The following is a 22,500-nucleotide window of genomic DNA, read 5'->3' as shown; positions in this document are numbered from 1 at the left end:
CCATTTGAAATTAGGAACATTTCAAACTGGGTAAAGGTGATTATTGAGTGGTGCCCTTCAACCTTTGACCGTGGTTGGCTTGATGCGGGAAACGGGTTGGAGCCTTATAGTGCCAGGAGGAAGTGGGTGGACTGTCTTATAGTGCCAGGAGGAAGTGGGTGGACTGTCTTTGGGAGGGGGGAGGGGGAAGATTTGGTGTTTGAGATTAATTGTTCGCCCTTCCGAACTAGATTTCTATCATTTTTATTCATCACTTTCTGAAACAGTGCTGCCGACGTATCATTGTTGTTGAAAAGTTTAATATTTATTTCGGTGCGTTTTGCGGGGGCTGGTTAGTCAGTATTTTTCTTTGTCTGATGTTGCAATAAGGGACATTGTAATGTCAGTCTCTCTTGACCTATTCATGGAATTACTGTCGCATTTTTGGGGGGGATTGCAAAGGCATTACGCTGTTAAACCGTTCTGTGTTAAGAGTAGCATTTCCCATCACCTCTCTGTGTTAAATCTCCTAAGGTCCAACGATATGCAGCACTTTCACAAAGTTGTCATCTTGTAAAGTATGGGGTGCTTGTGACAGTGTGGTTACAATAGAACCCATGACCTACCACAGAATGACCCTGTTGTGTGTGGTCACCCATTAACCTCACTGTTTAAGGTTGACCGAGGATCCATGTCTCCAACTTGTCCTCTATTTGCCAACAACACACATCAACCAATCAGGATCAACCTGTCAGGCCTATTGGATTTTTGGATAAAACTGTTGCCATGGGGATTCTGAGAACCTTTCGATTTAATTTAGCTGTGTGGCTACTGACTTGAAGAAAGCTTGATGTGTTTCTAATTTATTTTTACTTAAGTAATATATTTTCTTTCTTTTTTTTAAGGACGAAGACAATAGCTGCATGCTACTGTTATGTTGGATTTATTGTGATTATCTGAAATAATCTTTCACTGAATATTGATATAGTGTGTCTTGCTACTGTGTCGGTCTTTATATACCGTAGGTCTGATATATATATATATACACTATCTTCAAATAAATCATAAAATCCCTGGAAAAATAATACAAGAGATTTAACTATTTAAAGGTATACTACTCCCACTTGTTTACCCCCCATCAGAAATACCTCTAAACCTGAGTTTCTACGGCAACGTCTCCTTGACTGTCCTCATTGCACTGTGAAGCAGTTGACGCCTAATAACATGCAGTTCATGGATGCAGTCTGGATATTAACGAGGATCACAATGTCTGAACCTGCATTTCATTTCTTAGACTCAGACTTTGATCTGTTTGTTTTTGTTGTGCCTTGTTGTGTGCCAGACACACTAACTTAACTGTAATATATACGAGAGAAAATATCACACATTGGTCAAAATGTGATCCCTTTAGTTTTGGTATTATATTGCCAGATCAACATTAGATCCCTATCAATCTTTCTGTGCAGTGAAATAGGTTTTTCAACGGTCAACAGTTAATATTTCCTAAATCATTCCTCATGAACTGCCAAACACATTAGAAAAAACTTAAACACGACAGAAATGTGCCTCAAAACATACAGGACCAAATCTGTGCTGTTCAAATCTGCCTCCTTTCCGTGGAGTCTACTAAATCAATATCAGATGGTGGTTCTTTATCAAAACATTGTAGGAACTTATCAAAAAATCTTGTCGTCATGCCAAACAAGCCATCATCTTTAAACAGTTTCCTGCCTAACTCGATTGTATTTATTTTATGTTTTTGGATAGTAGTTGAGGTAGACAATATAATTGTAAAATGATGATACGGTGTGCTGTGATTTTGGATTATTTATTTGTTGTTGCAGATGACGAAACGTGATCTAAAGTCGAAATTGTTCTGCGTAACAAATGGACGTTCTTGGAGTCCATTCTGTGCTTGGCATGTAACTCCAATCTGTGAGTATTACTGCAGAAAGGGAAGTGATCCGGAGAAGAATCGACGATCACAGTTTCTGATAATTCAGTAACCGCTTATTTCAGTGATGCCTCGTTGAATTGCTGTTAAAACGGATGACTGCCAGAACACAGGGGCTTCGTCAAAACCCAATTTAGAGACACTCACGCATCATTTCCCGTGAACACAGGCGCATGGGCCTGTTAACCACAGTCGCTTCGGCATGGAGTTAAAAACCACATTGTGACGTTATGTGGTCCGTGCTGTTATTGGGATATTCTTTTTCTCTCTCTTTGCTTCTCATGAACACTTTTAAGTTAAATCACAAATTGCAAAAGGATTCTTCTTGAGTCAAATAGAATCAAACTCAAGCCCCCACCCCCATCTCCCCCCATCTCCTCAGAATAACAGTTGATTTTTGTTTTTATCGTAAACACCATTTTACCGTCTATACGGTGTGGCTGCAACATCAACACCGAGGTACTGCCGTTATGTAACCTACTACACACGCGGTCTGAGATGCCGCAAAAGGTTCTTTTCAAACTCATCTAAAATAAATATTGTGGTGACACTAACATACTGGTATTTAAAATCCTCAATATCTACTAACATTCAAGAATATTAAGTGCCATAGGACTTTCTCGGATATATGGAAACCTGTAATGACGATCTTCTGACTGAAAAATGCGAGTCTTCTAGATGTTTTCCCTGTGCCGCATGACAGTGGCCAGCAATGAGAAGGAAAAGAAAAAAAAAGAAACTTTGGTGTGAATTGTTGGACAGTGTAACAACATGGATGTCAGGTGTTTGTTATGATCAGCTATTACTGCCTTTCTCTTGGGGAGACAGCATTTGGTCCCTTCCCCATCTGAGTGAACTCCTGAGCGAGAATTTGATTGGATGTTTTGGTGTTCAATTGCATTAAGCACTTGTCTGGTTAATCTGTGTGACAAATTTAGTGAATTACGTGGGGCACTTTTCTGCTGTTATTGGAAGAAAACAAGAAGACACTACATGCCCGTGTGTGACTAGTAGTCTGATTAAAGTCCTCCATACCAGACTGTAACGTCCATGAAACTGAGAACTTAGAAAATAAATGAAGACACTGGTGGGTTTATGCTCGAACAGTTGTCAGATACTCACGTGCCGCTCAAAGTGCTAAAATCAGATGCTGTCACTTCAGGAATATTATATTAGCGATGTGATTGGAAGTGTATTTGATGCTGTTGGTGCTCTCTGTGTGGACTGTATGGGATAAGCTTTCTTTTATGGACTCTTTGAGATTTCTCAGTGTGTCGTAAGTAAAGTGTCCCCTAACTTGTCACTTCCTGGCAGGCTGGTGTGTCAATAGGTCATTCGACTTCATGCGGCGCCGACAGCGCCGGCGTCATCTGCAACCGACTGCAGCCCGGCTGATTTGAAGCAGCCAATGGCATTCAAGGCAGCCGGCTGCAGGCGGCTGCAGATGACGCCGGCGATGCATGAAGTCGAACGCAACTAATGGCTGTTTATCAATCCACGTTTTTCTCCGTTCTTGTGTTCTTGCGAACTCGTTTGACGTAATCTTTCATTGCCCAATTGGTTCCAATCCAAAGAACACAAGTCACCAAGAACGCCAAAACTACCCAGAAATGTTCTTGATCCGCCCCTTTCATAGAGGATGCATCGGATGGTGACTTGGCCAGCAAGAACGCATATGATTTCCCAGGAGTCAATAGGTGCGTTTGATTTCATGCAGCACCGGCGTCGCCTGCAGCCACCTGCAGCCCGGCTGACTTGAAGCAGCCAATGGCATTCTCAGTTTCAAGGCAACAGACTGCAGCCGGCTGTTGGCGCCACCAGCGCTGCATGAAGTCAAACGCACCTATTGCAAGATGTCATGAGAGCGGACAAACTTAATAAATTTTACTGTTACGTTATAACGTTACTATAACGTTTTTACTGTTCATATTTTGGTTAAAGGTAGGCTACGTGAAAATCAGCATCTGATTTAAAATATGTTGAAAAATGGGCAGTGTAGTCGCTGAAAATGGGTTTATTTTATTGATAATTTGGCGTATTTGTATATTTGCTCTGACTTTTCGATAACCAAGCTAGCGAGTCCAGGGTCTTGCGCGATAGCCAAGAAAACCCGAATATCAATTAATTCTCCGTTCTTGCAGTCTTGAAAAACTGTTCTCGCAACGTTCTACTCAAGAACGCAAGTACGTTCTTAGCGTTCTTCGGATTGATAAACAGCTAACCTCTCTTCGTCAGTGTGATGGCCGGCCATTGGTGGAGCCATCCACCAATCTTCTCTTGCCAGCCATTCATTGGGCAGGCTGTTGATGGGCTCCTCTGCCCATCTGCCTCGATTGTGCTTTAACATGTTACACTTGTGAAACTCGATTCACCTGAATCAGTCGTGTAAAAATGTGTACAATATTGTTATTATTCTGAACAGAAAGAACAGAGTAATGTTTATAATCCTGGAAAATGTGTTTATTCATGTGCAAATTCAGAATAAACCTTTATGATTATTATCTGTTGCATGGTCTCCTCTTGCAGTTCTGCCTAAATTCCTTGTGAATGTTGTAATCTTCCTGACCTAAAATGGACTGCGTTTAGTTAAATCTGCAATCTGTTCTCACACATTCTCCTCCAAACGTGTGTTAAAATGTAGGGGCAGTTACAACGTTTCAGTGCAGCGCTATCTCAGCTTCCCCGTGTGGAAAACATCGGCCATCAGTGATGAGAGTTGAAGCCAGGCCAAAGTAAACATTCAGGAAGGAAAAGAAAGAGTAACCGTATCTCTGCGCAGTTGTTATGACACTGAATTTGCCAGTGGGATTAGACATGAAAGACCCTGAAAAGCTTCCGTTTTAGCATGTAGGTCTACAGTAAATCTGATACACTTCTGTAAGTTCATGAAATGCTAGAGCCACTTTCTCGGTAGCAACTGTGGTTTGCCTCAGAATAAAACACGTAGCCACCTGTGAGAGACTTCTAGTGACTTCTCCTCACTGCCCCCCAAAGACAAACCACGCTCGTTTTGTTATTTATTACCAACGTTAAAATCCTCCGTTACAATGTAAAGTATACTGCAAGCCTGTGAAGAAACCCTTAAATCGTTTGGGTGCTTAGGGGCATTTTAAATATGACCAATTACAACGCCTTTACTATTTATGTTTAATAAAAATGGTCTTTACTGTTGGTAGCACAGCTGGGGTAACGACTAGGCAGAGAGCAATAATATGAAATTACATATTTTACAGACTTGGTGCAGGAAATTGGCCATAACAATAATAACCAAAGCAGTATTAAACCATTCAGAGCCCTCGCTATCTCTTTATAAAAACTTGCAATAACATATAACCTATACTGATAAACCTTAAAGATTGTAGCATATGTTATGGGGGATATGAAGGTCAACATCCATGTCCTGAGCTTTTGGTTGTGAGCTGAGCCCAGTCATCCAGTCATTTCACATAACTGGCTCTAGACCAGACAGCTACTGCCTGTTTGACCTGCTGACCTTTCGGCATATCCATTCCCCTGACCTTATCATGCTACAGTACGCACTGTATAGTATGTTCACCAACCACACACTGATTCTGAATCGGCGTTAGCCTTCTGTGCTAAAAACATCTTGTCATTAAAAACGTTTCTGTCCTTCAACAGACCCTCAAGGACATGTGTTTGTTGCGATATAACGTCATGTCTTCCTCGAATGAAGCATTCTGACTCCCCAAAGCGTTGATCCGAGCCTGACGTGGACGAGTTGTGATGTGAACACGACGTCGGAGCCAGTGCCAACAGACTCATGGTTTTTGCGTCTGGTTACAAGATGGTCCCAGTCAGTTTACGTTACGAGGTCAGACTTGTTTTCTTTTTGATCGTTAACTGAGCTCCAGCTTGCAGCCTCGTGTCAAAGATCTGTATCTGACAGGAGTTCGAAACCCCAGTTGAAGGATAATATAATGTAAATAGAATCATAGGTGGATACAAAACCACCTTTCACAGTTTGATGACTTAACTCGAATGCACCGCGCAAACGAGGGTCCATTAACGGACTTCACCGGAAAAGGAATGTAACTTTATCCCACCTCGTCATAACATCGTTATATAGGACGCTTGAATAGCTTGAACAAATACCCTGCTTTTCTTTTCCCTCTCGAAGGAATTAATGAATTCATTAAGCAGGGATGAACTCATTGTGGGTGATATGGATGTTGATGATGGAGGGTGACAACCGTTATTATACACAGAGATACACAGAACAAAGTTTGAACGGGCACATGTTTGTTGAGAGGATAAATCTGGAAAGAAAACAACTGTGGGATGATTTGTAAAAACCAACATTCTTGACCTCAACCAACAACAGAAAGACAGGATCAGACCACCAAGGCTTTGATGAGGTTGTGGTTATCCCCAATTGCAAAAACTTGACTCCTAAGTGTAATTTTCAAGAGATTAACATTGTTACTATTCCCTATTGATGTTACTAGCCCCCATTGAAGTCCCATTGTACTTCTACAGGACTGTGGTGAATCTGTGAAGATCCCTCCCCCATTTCTTAGGTCTTGGCTACAGATTTACATTTCAAAGACCTCAAGCTCATTTATTGAGGCCCATCGTATCAACTGCCAGTACCGTCTCTCCAGACCACGTCTGCAGAGCTTCAAAACCATGTGAGATTTGGAGGGAGCCGGTGACTTAAACAAGCTGAAACCAGGAAGTGCATTTCAGACTCTTCTTTACGATTGGTCTGTTTTCACAGTCCCTTGCTAATTAAACTGGCTGCTGCTCTAAAGGGCTCATGGTCCCTGCGTGGAGCGTTTCCAGTTATTATTTCAGATTAGATACCGTAAATGGACCAGAATCAGAGGCCATAAATAGCCAGGATCCCGGCATTGCTGGCCTCCCTAGCACATATAGACCCAGTCCAGCCTAGCACATATAGACCCAGTCCAGACTCCCTAGCACATATAGACCCAGTCCAGCCTCCCTAGCACATATAGACCCAGTCCAGACTCCCTAGCACATATAGACCCAGTCCAGCCTCCCTAGCACATATAGACCCAGTCCAGCCTCCCTAGCACATATAGACCCAGTCCAGACTCCCTAGCACATATAGACCCAGTCCAGCCTCCCTAGCACATATAGACCCAGTCCAGCCTCCCTAGCACATATAGACCCAGTCCAGCCTCCCTAGCACATATAGACCCAGTCCAGACTCCCTAGCACATATAGACCCAGTCCAGACTCCCTAGCACATATAGACCCAGTCCAGACTCCCTAGCACATATAGAACCAGTCCAGCCTCCCTAGCACATATAGACCCAGTCCAGCCTCCCTAGCACATATAGACCCAGTCCAGACTCCCTAGCACATATAGACCCAGTCCAGCCTAGCACATATAGACCCAGTCCAGACTCCCTAGCACATATAGACCCAGTCCAGCCTAGCACATATAGACCCAGTCCAGCCTCCCTAGCACATATAGACCCAGTCCAGCCTCCCTAGCACATATAGACCCAGTCCAGACTCCCTAGCACATATAGACCCAGTCCAGCCTAGCACATATAGACCCAGTCCAGACTCCCTAGCACATATAGACCCAGTCCAGCCTAGCACATATAGACCCAGTCCAGCCTCCCTAGCACATATAGACCCAGTCCAGCCTCCCTAGCACATGTAGTTTGACCTGATGCAGCACAGACAACGCGCATGTCTGACTGCTGGTCTTCTGCTAGCTAGCTGATAACGGAGGGTAGCTCTCCCCCTCTTTCCCTGATTTGTTCCATGACGTTCTGGAACTTACCGTCACTGACAGTGTCAACAAGATCTGAGCTGCCCAATGACCGTTAAAGCATGGCACATTATAAAAGAAAAGGGGAAAAAAAACGTTCAAAATACAACGTATCTATAATGTTGTCTGCCATTGATAGGCCGTTCCATGTAACATTCTGCTCAACAGAAAGACACACCTGGAATAGGTGTAGGCTTAAACTATAGCATGTTTATGGTGGAGCGTTCAGCAGGGGCCATAAACCTCCCGTTGTGCTTCTTCTCTCCTCCCAATGTGGCTTTCGTTTCAGTGCCCCATCCACCTGCACAACACCCCCAACCTCCACTGGCCTGGCAACAGGTCTGGGAGTAGAAAAGTCGAGTGAGTGAGTGACTCATCTGCTGGTCATTTGAACATGCACTTTGGTGTAATCGCTGCAGTCTGGTAGCACTCCTGTTTGATCTCTCTTTCATGTCTGTCCTTCTTGAAAGCCAGTCGTGGGCCCTGGTTCTATCTGGAAAACAGAAATGCCCTGGGCAGATGTGGACGTGTTATGCCTCATTGACTGGTACTCGCACGTCAACTCTCCTCCCTGGCATTACACACAGAGGCCCTGAAGGAGAGGGACAGAGAGAGGGGAGGGAGGGAGGGAGGGAGGGAGGGAGGGAGGGAGGGAGGGAGGGAGGGAGGGAGGGAGGGAGGGAGGGAGGGAGGGAGGGAGGGAGGGAGGGAGGGAGGGAGGGAGGGAGGGAGGGAGGGAGGGAGGGAGGGAGGGAGGGAGGGAGGGAGGGAGGGAGGGAGGGAGGGCTCCACTCCTTAACGGAATGTGACCACTATAAAGAACTTCGAACCACATACTTCCCCAAAATTACAAACATATACAAGGAATTTGAAAATGTAACAAATAAAGAGAGACTGGTTTATTTATTTAGAGAAAAACCTAACTGCTGTATTTTAGCAGCAAAGTGTGTATCAGCCTGTCATGGCCGGAGGGACAGCCACAATGAGATAAATGTATAATGTGTCAAACATAACTTTTTTTTCAATTTTACTGAAATTACTTTGTATAAGTACTTGAAGTTTCAAATATAATGTTATTATTATATGACCTGGTGTATGTGCGTATGTAAGGGTATATATGTGTGGGTAAATATACGTGTGTGTGTGTGTGTATCCATTTATTTAATTATTTTTCCTTCTAATTATTTGGCAACATTAATAATATACTAACTTGAATGTTACCTTGGATACAAAGTTGTACACCTGTGTGGTGTAGAGAGGGATAGAAGAGAGGGAGAGAGAGAGAGAGATGGAGAGAGAGAGGGGGGGGGGGAGGGAACAAAGCAGCAGGGAGATTCAGAACGTCCACGCATGCGGCCCTGCAGAGCGACAGGTGGACTCATATCACAGAGCCACACAGACCTCCTGGACGGTTGAACAGAGCCAGAGTCTGGTGAGTTATCAACCCAGCTGGGAGACACAGCCGTGTGACTGCAACACGAGTCAGCATTTCTGCCGTGTGTAATGATATTACCATGTCCGTGATCAGGGTCTGAGGCCCTGCCTCCTGTCCTGTCAGGAAGCAGTCTGCCTGCTCAGATAAAGATTGGCTGACACGATATCTCTGTTTACAATGTCTGGTCTCCACAATGAGATGCCTAACAGATGCGTGTTTAGAAGCCACACACACACACACACACACAAACTCCTACACATCCTATTACTTACACACTCATCCAGTCAGGCACACAGTACCTCAGTGTAGTGCAGTGCTGACTCACACACAAAGCACGACTTCAGACCCCCTTCAGGGCGGCCCACTCACACAAACAGCAGCGCCCACACGCACACACCTGCTGAGCAAAACAACAACAGGAGAAAACGAACACTTTTAGACAACATCTGAAAGCAGCAATCAAAATGTTGGTACAGTTAAAAATCTGTGTTTGCAGTCATTAGTTTGTGTGGCACAATGAGAGTATATAATTGGACGGTAAATAAACATACAGGCTTAGTTTTTGTAGTTGTTTTTTTTGGGAGGGAGGAGGGGTATTTAATATGTATTTACGACTTCAGACACGGTTGGGTTAGGGTTATGTAACATCTCTGATGAGGGGCACAATGAGAGAAGCAGAGAGTAGGCACACACACACACTTACACACATATATCTCTCGTACGCGTGTGTCTGGGGTGTGTGTCATGGGAGGTCAAATGGTGGTCAGGGTCATTTGACCCAGATGAAACCTAACCCCATTCCAGGGGACCGGTGCGACCAGACGGTTCAAAGCTGCAGGAAATCTATTAGCACCTGGTGGGATTCCCCCTCCCTCCCTCCGTCCCCCATCTCACCTCTCCCCTCCCTCCCTCCCTCCCTCCCCCATCTCTCCCCTCCCCTCCCTCCCACTCCAGTTAATAAAGCCACACAGGGCCAACAAATACCCGCTGTGCCACTAAAGACAGGGTGTGTGTTTGTGTGTGTGTGAACACGATATACTTTTGTGCGTATGTAAGCATGCATGTGAGTGTGAATACTTGTGCATCTTTAAACATGATATACTTCTGTGCGTGTGTAAGCATGCACGCGTGTGTGTCTGACTAATTGATCTAGACCTGTAGTCTTGCACACGTGGTGCCAGTTAGCGATGAATGAGGTGACAGACGCCCATGCAGCTGCCTGAAATGGCAACAAGGCCTCCAGTCCAGACTCCATCCCAGCCTAGCCCAGCCCAGCGCCTCCACACCTCATTCAGTCCACTCCAGTCCATTCTCCATCCAAGCCTAGCCTAGTCCACCCTAGCCCAACCCAGCTCAGTGACCCACACCTTGTTCAGTCCACTCAAGTCCAGACTCCAGACGGTTCTTCAAACTAAAGGAACGTTTAACCACCAAGGAGGCCTACCACTTGAGGGGTGATTACGTAAGCAGAAAGGTGTTTGTTACTTTAGATTCCTCCCCCCCCCCCCCAAAAAAAAAAAAAAGTGTTCAGTCAGTCGGCATTATCTTGGGTGTTTATTTTAGTTTTAGGTGTTGACTGGTAGGCCTACAGAAGAAGGCTTGCCTCGAAGCCTATACCGTAGCAATCTACATCAACCACCCGTAACAAAATTGATCCCTCTACTACTTTGACATACACTAAACCACGCAAAAATATCCCTGCCAAATTGTCCCAAATGAACACAGCCGGTTCATTGAGCTTACTTCATCCACATCCTTGCTAAACCAATTAGCGTCAAGCCTTCGCGTCTAACAGTGCCGCACCGGAGCGACGTTGTAGCCTACGCTACTTCGTTCCTCCTCTTAAACTGGCTCAGCTGAGTCAACTGGGTCGGGCGTTTGGTTGGCTGGTCGCTTGCTTGTGTCCGAGAGGTTCAACCTAATTGGATTTATGTGCGGGAATGTTTTCCAAAGCCGCACTTGTGAAATACCTTCACATCTGCAGGCTATTAACGGCGGACATGCGAGCGCACAACGGAGAGGAAGGTCCCTCTCGCCTTGATTCATAGAACTGCTGCGCTGCCCTCGTATCGTGACCCACAGATAGGCCCTCTGCCGTGTCGGTAAACTGAAGTGAAACCTTGAACTACCTTTCTTTATCGCTCTTTTTCTCAGTTGCATCCACATGACGGTATCTTACGTCCTCATTAGTGAACGTCTCTGAATTCTCTCTCAGTCTGCGTGTCAATCTTTTCCTCTAACCGTGAGGCTTGTTCGCCCTGACTTGTTTGTCTTCTCTGTTGTCCCTCTACAATAATGTTTGTTTATTTTTATTTTTATTTATTTTTACCACTTGTTTCACCACTTTACTAAGCGAAAGATTATATTGTTCAGCTCTTTCAAACAGTGGACAGAGAGACTAGTGTGTCTGCGTGTGTGGGGTCAATCAACCTCGCGACCCCTCATCTGTCATTTGCGAGGGGAAAAAGCACCCACATAATTGGGTGAAAGTGTTGTGGGTTAGGGGGTTAGGGATGTGGAGTGGAAGGGGGTTGTTATTTTCACATCAAGGAGGGTCAGAGGTGAAAAAGAGATTAGCTACACCAACTACCCCCCACTCTGTAAACATTCGGACTACTCACAACTTTAGCTGAAAACGATAACTTCAAACAATTTGAGTAATCTCAGCCATTTCTTTCAGTAAATATTTATTCATACAATCGTTTACTTGATTCAAGTAATCGCTTTTCTTTTTTTCTTATTTTTTGTGTGTGTGTGTTTAGGTCTGTGTCCTGTTAGCAGTTATAGGCGGCGTGTGTGCGTGCATCCAGCAGGTGCTGACAGGACTCTGCCTAGGGAGCGGGTGTTCCACCCTCCCTGGTACCATGGTAACACCAGCCATCACTCTGGTACTCCCTTGTACCCTCTCTCTCTCTCTTTCCCTCTCTTTCTCTTTCCCGCTCTCTCTCTCTCTCTCTGTCTCACGCACGAACACAACCACACTCGTACTCTTGGTGCCCCTCTCCTGTCCACGCCTGTCTGCTTAGCTCAGTATTTACTGGACTGTGTGTGTGTAGCTACAATGTGCCTTTGTGAATCAGTGTTTGTGTTTCTATGTGTTGTTATTTAAATCATTATAACATGGTAAAGGTCGGATTCAGCAACGTTTGTTATTGTAGAGGGGAAATCGTATTTTCCTTTGTGTCCACTATCATTCGTATGTATCTGGATAAGCAGTTCCACAATTTATGGTGACATATCATATATCAATCTAGTACTTTCCCCCTCAACTTTCAAACTTCGTTTATAGTGAGCCATTTCAAATCACACGGGACAGGGCTGAATCTTAGAAAAGTTTGAATCATTTAACTCCAAGACAAGTTTGACGTCTGTTTTTCTCCTTTCCTCACTCTTGATTGACGTTGCCAGGGTGACACGCGCCCTGAGCTGCGCACCTTCGCACTTGCCTCCTCGTGGCTCTGGCTGCGGTTCGCCCCAGGTGACACACACACACGCGCGCGCGCTGGCACTTTTTTTGTGCTCATTTAAACAAACGTAAACTGCCAGCGCACGAATCTAAGGGAAAACGGACCTTGAAAAAGATTGAAATAACATGCACGCGGCTTAACCGGGCCGGGCGTCTGCTTTCGCTTTCTTCGTCTTCTCTTTCTCTCGCGCTCTCTACCCGGCCCGTTAACATATAGAATATCTTTATTGTCATCGTACACTGTACAACGACATTGGAGGCAATCCTCCTCAGGTGCACTGAATACATACACAAGTTTATAAAATAAGATAAAATGTAAAAAGATTAAGTTAAAACACACACACATGCATCACATTCCACTATTGCGCAGCTCCCTAAAATTGCACATAAAAAAAAATATATATTTAAAAAAAAACGGCCGAAGTGTGGATTTCCTGTCAAAAAACGACAGTGCCCTCCACGGGGTTCGTGTCCAGACCTCAGGAACACTTAGTTAAACAAAAAAAACAGCAGGCTGGTACATAAATGAGATTGCTTCCAGCTGCTTTGCTCTGCTTCACCCCAGACACACCAAAAGCACACGCAGTGGCGCGTGGCTCTGAGTGGCCGAGTTGTCCTCGTGTTCCTCCTGGGACGTTCAGAACAAGCTGGTCAGACATTCTGATCCAAACAGGTCTGGATTTTACACTTTGTCATCAGGTCGTTTGAAAATAGTATAACTCTCATTAGATTGGAGATTCGAGACAGAGATATGATACAAAAGCTGTCATGTATGGGAACGAGGTGACCAGATTTGATTCCTCACAGAATCTGATGCAATTCACACACCTGGCAACGCCAAAGTGTTGAGTAGGTCGTGTTATGGAAATGTGTCTGCATAGCTCCTAAGCGTAGCTGTACATATGTCTGAATGAAGACATACATTCCTTTTGGTATAGGTTTATAAAATAATCTAGAAGAGGAAACCATTTCTAAGGCTGGTTACATGGCTTGTTGTGTTTAGTCCCAGTGTGTTAACCGGGGTTTGTGCGTTTGGCAGCGGCAACAGGTCCTCCGGGACCGTAATCACTTCTCTGCATACTGTTCCTTTTATGCATGTGTGCAAATCCGCCCAGCTGCGTTTGTAGTTAGACTCAAGTCAGAGCGGAGTAGAGGAGAGAGAGAAAGGGGAGGTTCAAGGGAATTATTTAAAGTCTTATCATCGGAACGGGTGATCCTGCTCTCAAATGCGACTTATGACACCGAAATGTATCGTCTGCACACTCAGTTCATTGCTCCAAGGGGAAGTGACATGCATCCGGTTTGGCATCACCCCCTGCTGCTTGGATAAACAAATTGACAAACGCACTTTGCGCGAGGCGGTCGACGGGACGAGAGAGTGCAGTAAAAGTGCAATTTAATTGCTCAGAAAGTGGGGGGAGGGGAGACGGGGGGATAAAACGGGGTTGAGGAGGGGTTGAACCAAGGACGGCTGCGTGGAAGGCTGTTCTTGTTAATCACAGATTGGTCCTTATAAACAGGTAGAGTCACGGAGAAGAAGACACATCGTTCAACTCAACGCAAACTGTCGGATTAGCCAGTGATACCAAACATGAAGCCAAACATCATGTGGATGTACAACGCGCTCCTGTGTCTCCTGATCGCCGTGAATGCAGGTAAACTGACACGAATGAACAGGTTCGAATATAATCTAGTCTAGGATTATATGCGTTATGCGTAATTTGGAGAGACTTGAGTCGCTTTGAGCGCTATTTTCATTCATTGTTGATTGCTTGTGAATTGTACCGGTTTCTTCGATAGTTAACATAATTACACTGCAATTACACTTTACACTTTATTTAAAAGTATGTTAATGTGGGTAGCCTATGTACAAACGGGTCACCTTAATTGAAGTAAGGTGGCAAGGTGATTTTAAAAATTAATTTAGACACTTCACTTCCAATTTCAAAAGTAGTCGTGCTGAGAAGGATAATGATCAGCATTTTTTTGCCTTTGCCTTGGAGGTCGTGTGTGGGTGTGAATGTTTGTCTGTCTGTGGTAAAGTTCCCAAAAAGTATCAAACGCTGTAAACCTTTTGCTGCTGTAATGTACCATGGGTTAAGTTAAAACATAATTCATATTGTATCATTGCAGCCTATACTTTGTGTCGAAACCCTAACCCTTAATTTGAATTCATTTAAACCCATTTGGTGTTAAACTTTGGTCTTAAACCTATGTTCATTTTAAGTCATTTCAGAAACGAGATAAAAGGGAACCGTGATCCAATATACACTTAGCCTTCAGTCCTTTACATATTGGCGATGTCCTAGTTTTTAAGAAATATAAAAATGAAATGTAAAAAAATGAAATGTAAACAATTTAGCATCAAGTATGTTGGTGTAATGCAGCCGCTAGCACTCAATGCATGCGTCATGCATTCCAAATGCGTAAAGGTCAGTTTTAGCCGCAACAAGACCATTTAAGCTGGAACAATTTACCGCCGATTCTTTTGAAGCGCATCTGCTGATGTGAAAGCTTTGTCATAAACTTTTTTTTATGTAGGTCATGGTCATTTCAGTAATAGTTTATTTACATCTGTGGAACGATAATGCATAGCTACTGGGTAGATGACGTGCAACTACATATTTCAGATAATTCATGTTAGTCGGGCAGAGGCTGAAAACTCACTGAAGTACCACAGCACGTGGCACATGACCAGTACATTGAAGTTCATATCTCGTGCACGGGATCTGTGCCTTTACCTTGGTAGAGCTCAGGGCGCACATGCGCATGATGCACCCCTTCCCCGAGGAATCCATGCGCGTGCAGGCAGAGCGCGAAACATCTGGCTAAATTCCCGAGGTCCACATTTCTCGATTGCAAATGTTCACTGGAACAGATGCGTATGCAAATTCCAGACAAAGGCACACCTTTAACCTGTTTCCTAGCTGGTTCAAGAGGAGATGCGGTTTATTGGATACAGTTCCTCGTTGCGAAAAAAACAAAAACGGGAAAGGTTTTAAATAGTTCACGGTATCAAGCTGAATAAGTTTATTATGGTAATACTACCTATCTACGTTCGATAAAATCTAGAACGTCGGCGAGATAAGGGGAGTAGGAACGTCTGACTGGAAGAGAGGCTAAATGTTGAGGTCTAATTGTGCGGCCTGAAGAGACATGAATGTTAAAACAACAGCGTGATGAGGGCCAGATGTGGTCCGAAGCAGCCATAACCTTAATAATGTGTCCTCCCAAAACCATCCTCAACCGCGGGGGAACTTTGTAGGTAACGCCGATTAAGTGTTCCTAAACACATACATAAACACAGTGTCTGATTTGAGTTAACTTGCATTTTCGTAAAACAAAAAAACGGAAACTAATTATGATTTACCATTCTCCGCTTGCCACCAATTATAAAGAAATGGTTACAATAACCACAACAACCCTATGCCTCATGAACATGTGACGCATGACGTCTGAAAATGATTCCATCCATAGTCAGCATGTCACCAGTATAGTTGTTAGGTTTCTTGATCACAGTATGAAAACCATCTAGGCGTGGGTATGGGGGTGTGTAGCCTATGTATTCCCTATGGAGGTGACTGCACATTTTGAGTTTACACTGACTTTGCAGGAGTTAATGTGGTCTTATACAGTACGGTCCAGAGGAACATGGAACTACAGTATGTGAACTGCATATGTCATCAGCCAGCTCCCTGGGACTCATGTTACTGTGTGTCAGGTGGATCTGGACACTGTGTATGTGCTGAGTAAGGGAGTTGAAGTAAAGAGCGGATCTTGTGACCTACTTGGCTTATAAAATACTGCCACATCATCACTGGCACCTAACAGGACTCTACAGGCTGCGGCATGTGCTGGGCAGAGTGGGTCACTTTTCCATGTGTGTATCAGTTCTCTATGGAATCCTGAGATTTTTTTCTGAAAATCTTGAAAGGAAATTCTGGACAAGGGCTGTTAGTTTGCAGTAGACGAGTCATCCACCTGGACACACGTTTTAGAAACGACAAAGACTGTAGATAAACAAGTCCGATCACCACAACAAAAAAAAAACACAAATAGACAAATAAAATAAACATTGCTGTTGCATCACCTGTGCAATATTGCTCCGACTTGCAGTTTGACAGCATCCAGTATTCTATGTGTCGAAGGAAACTGTGTTGACCAAGCTTGTTGACGCGTAATGGTCCTGTCTGCGCCCCGGTCCAGAGAGAAGGGGGAAGGGGAGGCAGGGGACCCTGCAGAGGTACCTGAAGAGAGACGACACGGTCCTCCTGTGTCCCGGCTGCCCCCCAGCAGTCCTGGTGAAGAACACCTCCTCCAGGGAGCACTGTGCCCGCAAGTGCAGCCGCAACAGGAAGTCCCTGACCTGCAGGTGAGCTGAGCACAGAACACACACACACACACACACTCTCATTCACACAGTCACACACTCACGTACACACACACACACACACACAGATTTGGTCTTCAATCGAACAGGTGAATTTGCTAACACTTTGAGATTTTTAGTTCAAGGCATGAATCCTCTCTTCCATACAACACACACACAAAAACACACACACACAGGCAGGGTTACACACACACACACAGGCAGGATTACACACACACACAAACACACACACACACAGCAGGGTTACACACACACACAGGCAGGGTTACACACACACACAAACACACACACACACAGCAGGGTTACACACACACACAGGCAGGGTTACACACACACACAAACACACACACACACAGCAGGGTTACACACACACACAGGCAGGGTTACACACACACACAAACATGAAAGGATAGTGATGAGTATAGTAGGGCCTTTTATAACGTCCCTCCACACCCCTCTACCCCTTTCCTACCAACATCTTATATCTGAATGAATGTGCATATCCACTGATCACTGTCTCATCTGTTTTGCCAGAGGGTTCTCCTTCGAAAACCATACAGGGAAATGTTTCCTTCTTCCTTACGACCGCTACAGCGCCGGAGCCATCAAGGAACACAAGGCAAACACTGACCTTTACGAGAAGAAAGGTAAACAGGATTGTTGACTTCCAAATCTGTTTCTGGCTTTTTCACCTTTTTCCCCCACACCCTTCTGAAGATCTTCAGAATGCAAGATGTGGAAAAAGGAGAAGGGAGGGGAAATGGAAACTGGAAGAAATGTCGTAGTTTTGTTTGTTTACAGCGATGGTTGTTGGCGTTGTGTGTCCTGTTGGATCAGTAATCTCTCTGCTCTGTTGACAGCGCACTCGTTTTATAGCCGTGGTGAAGAGAGATGCACTCACCAGCATGCGTCTATACTCATGCAGGGCGTAAACAAAGACCCAGTTGCTTACAGTAGCGACCTGTGGTTGTTCAAGCCAGAACTGGAAGAATCCCAAAATCAATTTACTCAAAGTCTTCAGTGACATTTAATGAACTTCAGGGAGACGATTTCTCTGGAATTTCTCTCAATTTTTCTTAAGTGGTGACCTTTCTGTGTGTGGCTGTCTGTCTTGGCCGTATGTAGATTACGTGAGGGATTGTATTCTCGGTTCGGGGGAGAAATACAGAGGAGGACTCGCTAAGACCAAGAGCAACATCTCCTGTCAAGCCTGGGCAACCCAGTACCCTCACGAGCCCCGTCTTGAGTAAGCTATTTTACATTTTAAACTTTCTCTTTTATGATTTCTGTACTTGCTTGAACGTACTCCATCTTTGCTATATGGAATATCTAATGCCGTTAATGTCTGCTTACGGTACAGTGTGTTTGTCTAATGTGTACTTGAATGATATGAAGAAAATATAGATATTTGATGCTGGTGCAGCTGTACCTTGAACTACATTTCCCACCATGCCACCACCAAGACACATTCCCCCTAACCCTAATGTAACATGTGGGCTGCTGAGAAGTCAGGGACATGATTCAGACAGACAGGTAGGAAGTGTAAAAGATGTTAGAGTTGAAAGCGATAGTGTTATCAGGTACTAAACGAGGCCTGTTTCCAGGGTAAGCAAAGCAGGATGAGAGAACCAGATGATCCTGAGCCAGGAGCTTGTTAGCAGCGTTCGTTACTTATGAGGCGTTTTAACAGCAACACGTGGGTGCAGGAGAGGAGGGGGGCTAAACAAAAGCCTTAGAGAAGGACAGAGAGGGAGAGGGGGTGTGTGTGAGAGAGAGGGAGAGAAATAGAGGGTGTGTGTGAGACACACAGAGAGAGAGACACACAGAGAGGGAGAGAGAGAGAGAGAGAGACAGAGAGAGGGAGAGGGAGAGAGAGAGTAAGAGACAGAGACAGAGAGAGGGAGAGAGAGAGAGAGAGAGAGAGACAGAGACAGAGAGAGGGAGAGAGAGAGAGAGAGTAAGAGAGAGAGACAGAGAGAGGGAGAGGGAGGGTGCAAAGATTTATAGACTGAAGTCATGTTCTGTCTGTTCTCCAGCTGAGCTCACAAAGCCACAGACAGGAGAAACGAGGCCCCGGCCCAGATGAAAACACAGGGCTGGTTCTGGCCTCCCCCAGGACACCTTGACTCCCCCTTCCTCCCCCAACTCTCCTCTCCTCCTCCCCCCCTCCTCTCCTCCTCCCCCAACCCTCCTCTCCTCCTCCCCCTCTTCTCCTCTCCTCCTCCCCCTCTTCTCCTCTTCTCCTCCCCCTCCTCTCTTTTTCCTCCTCCCCCTCCTCTCTTCTTCCTCCTCCTCCCCCTTCTTTCCTCTCCTCCTCCCCTTCCTGTCTTCTTCCTCCTCCCCCTCTTCTCCTCCCCCATCTCTCCTCCGCCTCCCCCTCCTCTCCTCCTCCCCCCTCTTCTCCTCCCCCTCCTCTCCTCCTACTCCCTCTCCTCCTCCCCCCCCTCTCCTCCTCCTCCTCCTCCCCTCCTCTCCTCCCCCTCCTCTCCTCCTCCCCCTCCTCCCTTTTCCTATTCTTGATCAGACCGTGGATTATTCATGCACACAATCGGATACCATGAGTCAGATACACACAGATGCGGGCACATGGAACCAAACACACATGAAGCATATGTAATACGTCTGAAAGACACACACACACACACTGCTACGAGTGTAGAGCTACACATCCCTAGCTACACATAAGCCTCCAACGCTGGCCTCTCCAGACCTGTTTCCTCTGATGCTGAATGTTCCATCATGGCTTGACACGTTGGTTCAAGAACTCCTTATTTGAAGACTTACAGAATATCCTGCAACACTAACCCTAACACCTGGCTAAAAACACTCCCTGACCTTCCTCATGCTGTCCTTGTAGTGAGAAAAGACAAAGAGAGACGGAGAGGGAGTGAGTGAGAGACAAAGAAAGACAGAGAGAGACAGAGAGAGAGAGTGGGAGAGAGAGAGAGACAAAGAAAGACAGAGAGAGACAGAGAGAGAATTATTGTAAAGTAAACCAATGTTTCAGGATTACAGGCCTAATGAACCTGTGTTGTTTGGCCTTTGAATGACTGTTAGTTTCACGGTTGACCGATCACTGGAGCGCCAGATTTATTTTTCTGGCGGTTTCCTTCCAAGAATAAGACTGTCTGCTGCACATTCAATTGAGTAATTTTAACTGTGTCTCTTTTTTAAGATGTAGTCTGAGGTTGCAAAAACATTTCTGGAAGTAACAATGGGTTGAGGTTTTCCTCAGGTATCCCAGTGGTTTGTAAAAGGATTTGGCATCATTTAGAGCATCTTTCAGGCTTCAGTCCACTCCAGGTGTTTGTTGAGTTGTTGCAGATCGCTGGTTTGGATAAAACTCACAAAATGCGATGGTGAGTCTGTGTGTTCGCGTCTGAAAGCGCAGCACATGTGAACAGAGGCAGTAGGGAATGCTCTTTGGCAGAGACACGAATAGCTGGCTAACATCTGTTAGCACAACATCATTACAGGCTAACTCCATACCTTGGCTCTTTACATGCTCACACTGAAACTGACCAGATGCTTTTGAAACTCAGAAAGGATTTTCATCCAATGTATTAAACGGTGATTAGAAGGAAAAAACCATAACTTAGATTAACTGGTCTCAAGCTGTACACATCTGAGCTCACAGATAACAAAACAGAGTTTGGGGGGAAATCCTTCCCTCAAACCCAAGTCCATATTCCCTGGCCTGTCCTGTAAGAGATCTAAGAATGGACATCTAGTAGCCTCTAAGCTTTAGGGCTTTAGAGGCTAAACTTTAGACTCAAAAGCGACTGTTTGGATAAAACAATGGTTGTTTGCAGCAGGAGCTTGGGTCTGTGTGAAGGGTGATTAGTTCACTGCTCAGCTTCCAACCAAATCCCCAATCTTGAGCTTTAATGTCAAATGGGCAAAGTGAGCTTCCTGAGACTTCCTCTGTGTGTGGGGTTGAGTGATGTTGTGCATTAGCGCAGCTCTGTGGAAGCCCTGAGGCTAGGGGGGGACAGGGGATCAACCCTCCCCAGAGAGGGTGCCCTGGAGCTGGGGTGAGACTCTGACTGAGGTTGGGCTGATGGGATAAATCTGGTTTCTTTTCTGTTTCCATCAAACCATTTTTTCTTCTTTTTCATTCTGTCTTTCTCATCTGTTTCGGTCTCTTTCTTTCTCTTCTTCAATCCTCCCTTTTCTCTCCCTGGGTGGGAAGGGTTTGGGTGGGGGCGGGTGGGCTGGGGAGTGGGGATGGTGAGGTGGGGGAGGGATGGGGGTGTTGACATGCCAGCTTTTCATCATCCAGCTTTCTAGAAGATGAATTGCACACGGTGTCCATTTGTGTGCTGCCGTCCCCCTTCCTCCAGCGGCTCCTCGTGGCGTTCCTCCTCTGCAAGGTGTGCCCACAAGACTGAGAGCAGGAGAGAAGGATTATGTTTGAATGTGTGAAGTCAGCCTGAAGACGTGCTGTTTGGACTGCTGCTAGTGATTGGTCCAGTGGTCCTGTGAGGATCCCTGTTGCGAGATTGTACAGTGTAGCGAGAACAGGCTGTTTTATAGACTGTAGTAGATTCTTTGGCCGATGCACAACTGAGAGTGGAAAATAAGACAGATTGGAGATTCAAGGAGACACAGAGGGATTCAGCACTCAGCTCAGACTGAAGGAATCTTTACTTTTTTTATATGCCAGACATTTTTCTCTTTTTGAAGTAACACCATACATGTTTTATGGAACCAAATCCACATAAAAGCACACATTTGTCAAACTCCCGACGGGTGTATTTTTTAAAAATAAATATAAAGATTTGACTGTATTTTTTATTTATTTTTTACTTCATCAGATTCCAGAAGGCGAAGAGAGGCAAAGACTTGAGGGGGAACTTCTGTCGTAACCCTGACAACCACAGCAGCGGGCCTTGGTGCTACACAGTCGATCCTAAGATCAGATTCGAGTCATGTGGTCTTCCACAGTGCTCTGATGGTAACTACTGTGTATCCATCCATACATCCATCCAAAAATACACTGTATCAATCTATCCATCCATCTATTTACTGATCTATCCAGCCATCTATTTACTGATCTATCCATCCATCTATTTACTGATCTATCCATCCATCTATTTACTGATCTATCCATCCATCTATTTACTGATCTATCCATCCATCTATTTACTGATCTATCCATCCATCTATTTACTGATCTATCCATCCATCTATTTGGATGTCAAGTGCTGAAACAAGTGATCAAAGTCCATTGATCGATGGATAGTTCCATCGATCCGCCCGCCTGCCTGTCTGGAAGGAAAGCTGTGCTGAAGCTGTGGTTGCGTTTGCAGTGGAGTGCGTGCGCTGTAACGGGGAGGACTACCAGGGGCCCATGGACCACACTGAGACTGGGAAGGAGTGCCAGAGATGGGATGCCATGAAGCCACACAGACATCACTACCTCCCCAAGAAGTACGCTCAGGAACTAGGCTTCAACAGAAACAGAAAGGGCCCGTTTGTTTACAGAGAACGGCTTGTGTGTGTG

At 45.1% G+C, this 22,500-nt stretch overlaps 1 protein-coding gene across 3 annotated transcripts in view; it reads left to right on the top strand.

Annotated features, from left to right (window-relative positions):
- Positions 1-14,073: 14,073 nt before the first annotated feature.
- hgfa (hepatocyte growth factor a) overlaps positions 14,074-22,500 on the top strand; it is a 22,573-nt gene continuing 14,146 nt past the window's right edge. For 2 of the 3 annotated variants that reach the window (XM_084701646.1, XM_084701645.1), the window contains exons 1-6: positions 14,076-14,259; positions 16,811-16,976; positions 17,529-17,641; positions 18,120-18,240; positions 21,812-21,951; positions 22,307-22,427. In XM_084701646.1, coding sequence (XP_084557772.1) covers positions 14,196-14,259; positions 16,811-16,976; positions 17,529-17,641; positions 18,120-18,240; positions 21,812-21,951; positions 22,307-22,427 — 725 coding nt within the window. In that variant the 5' untranslated portion in view covers positions 14,076-14,195. Of the gene's footprint in view, positions 14,260-16,810; positions 16,977-17,528; positions 17,642-18,119; positions 18,241-21,811; positions 21,952-22,306; positions 22,428-22,500 lie in introns of all 3 variants that reach the window. The other variant, XM_084701647.1, reaches the window with a different exon arrangement.

The sequence above is a fragment of the Hypomesus nipponensis genome, chromosome 7 (genome assembly GCF_054491055.1).
Source record: "Hypomesus nipponensis isolate SF chromosome 7, ASM5449105v1, whole genome shotgun sequence".
Classification (NCBI taxonomy): Eukaryota; Metazoa; Chordata; class Actinopteri; order Osmeriformes; family Osmeridae; genus Hypomesus; species Hypomesus nipponensis.
Note: the sequence above shows the minus strand (reverse complement) of the source record. Positions and strands in the feature narration are given on the sequence as shown.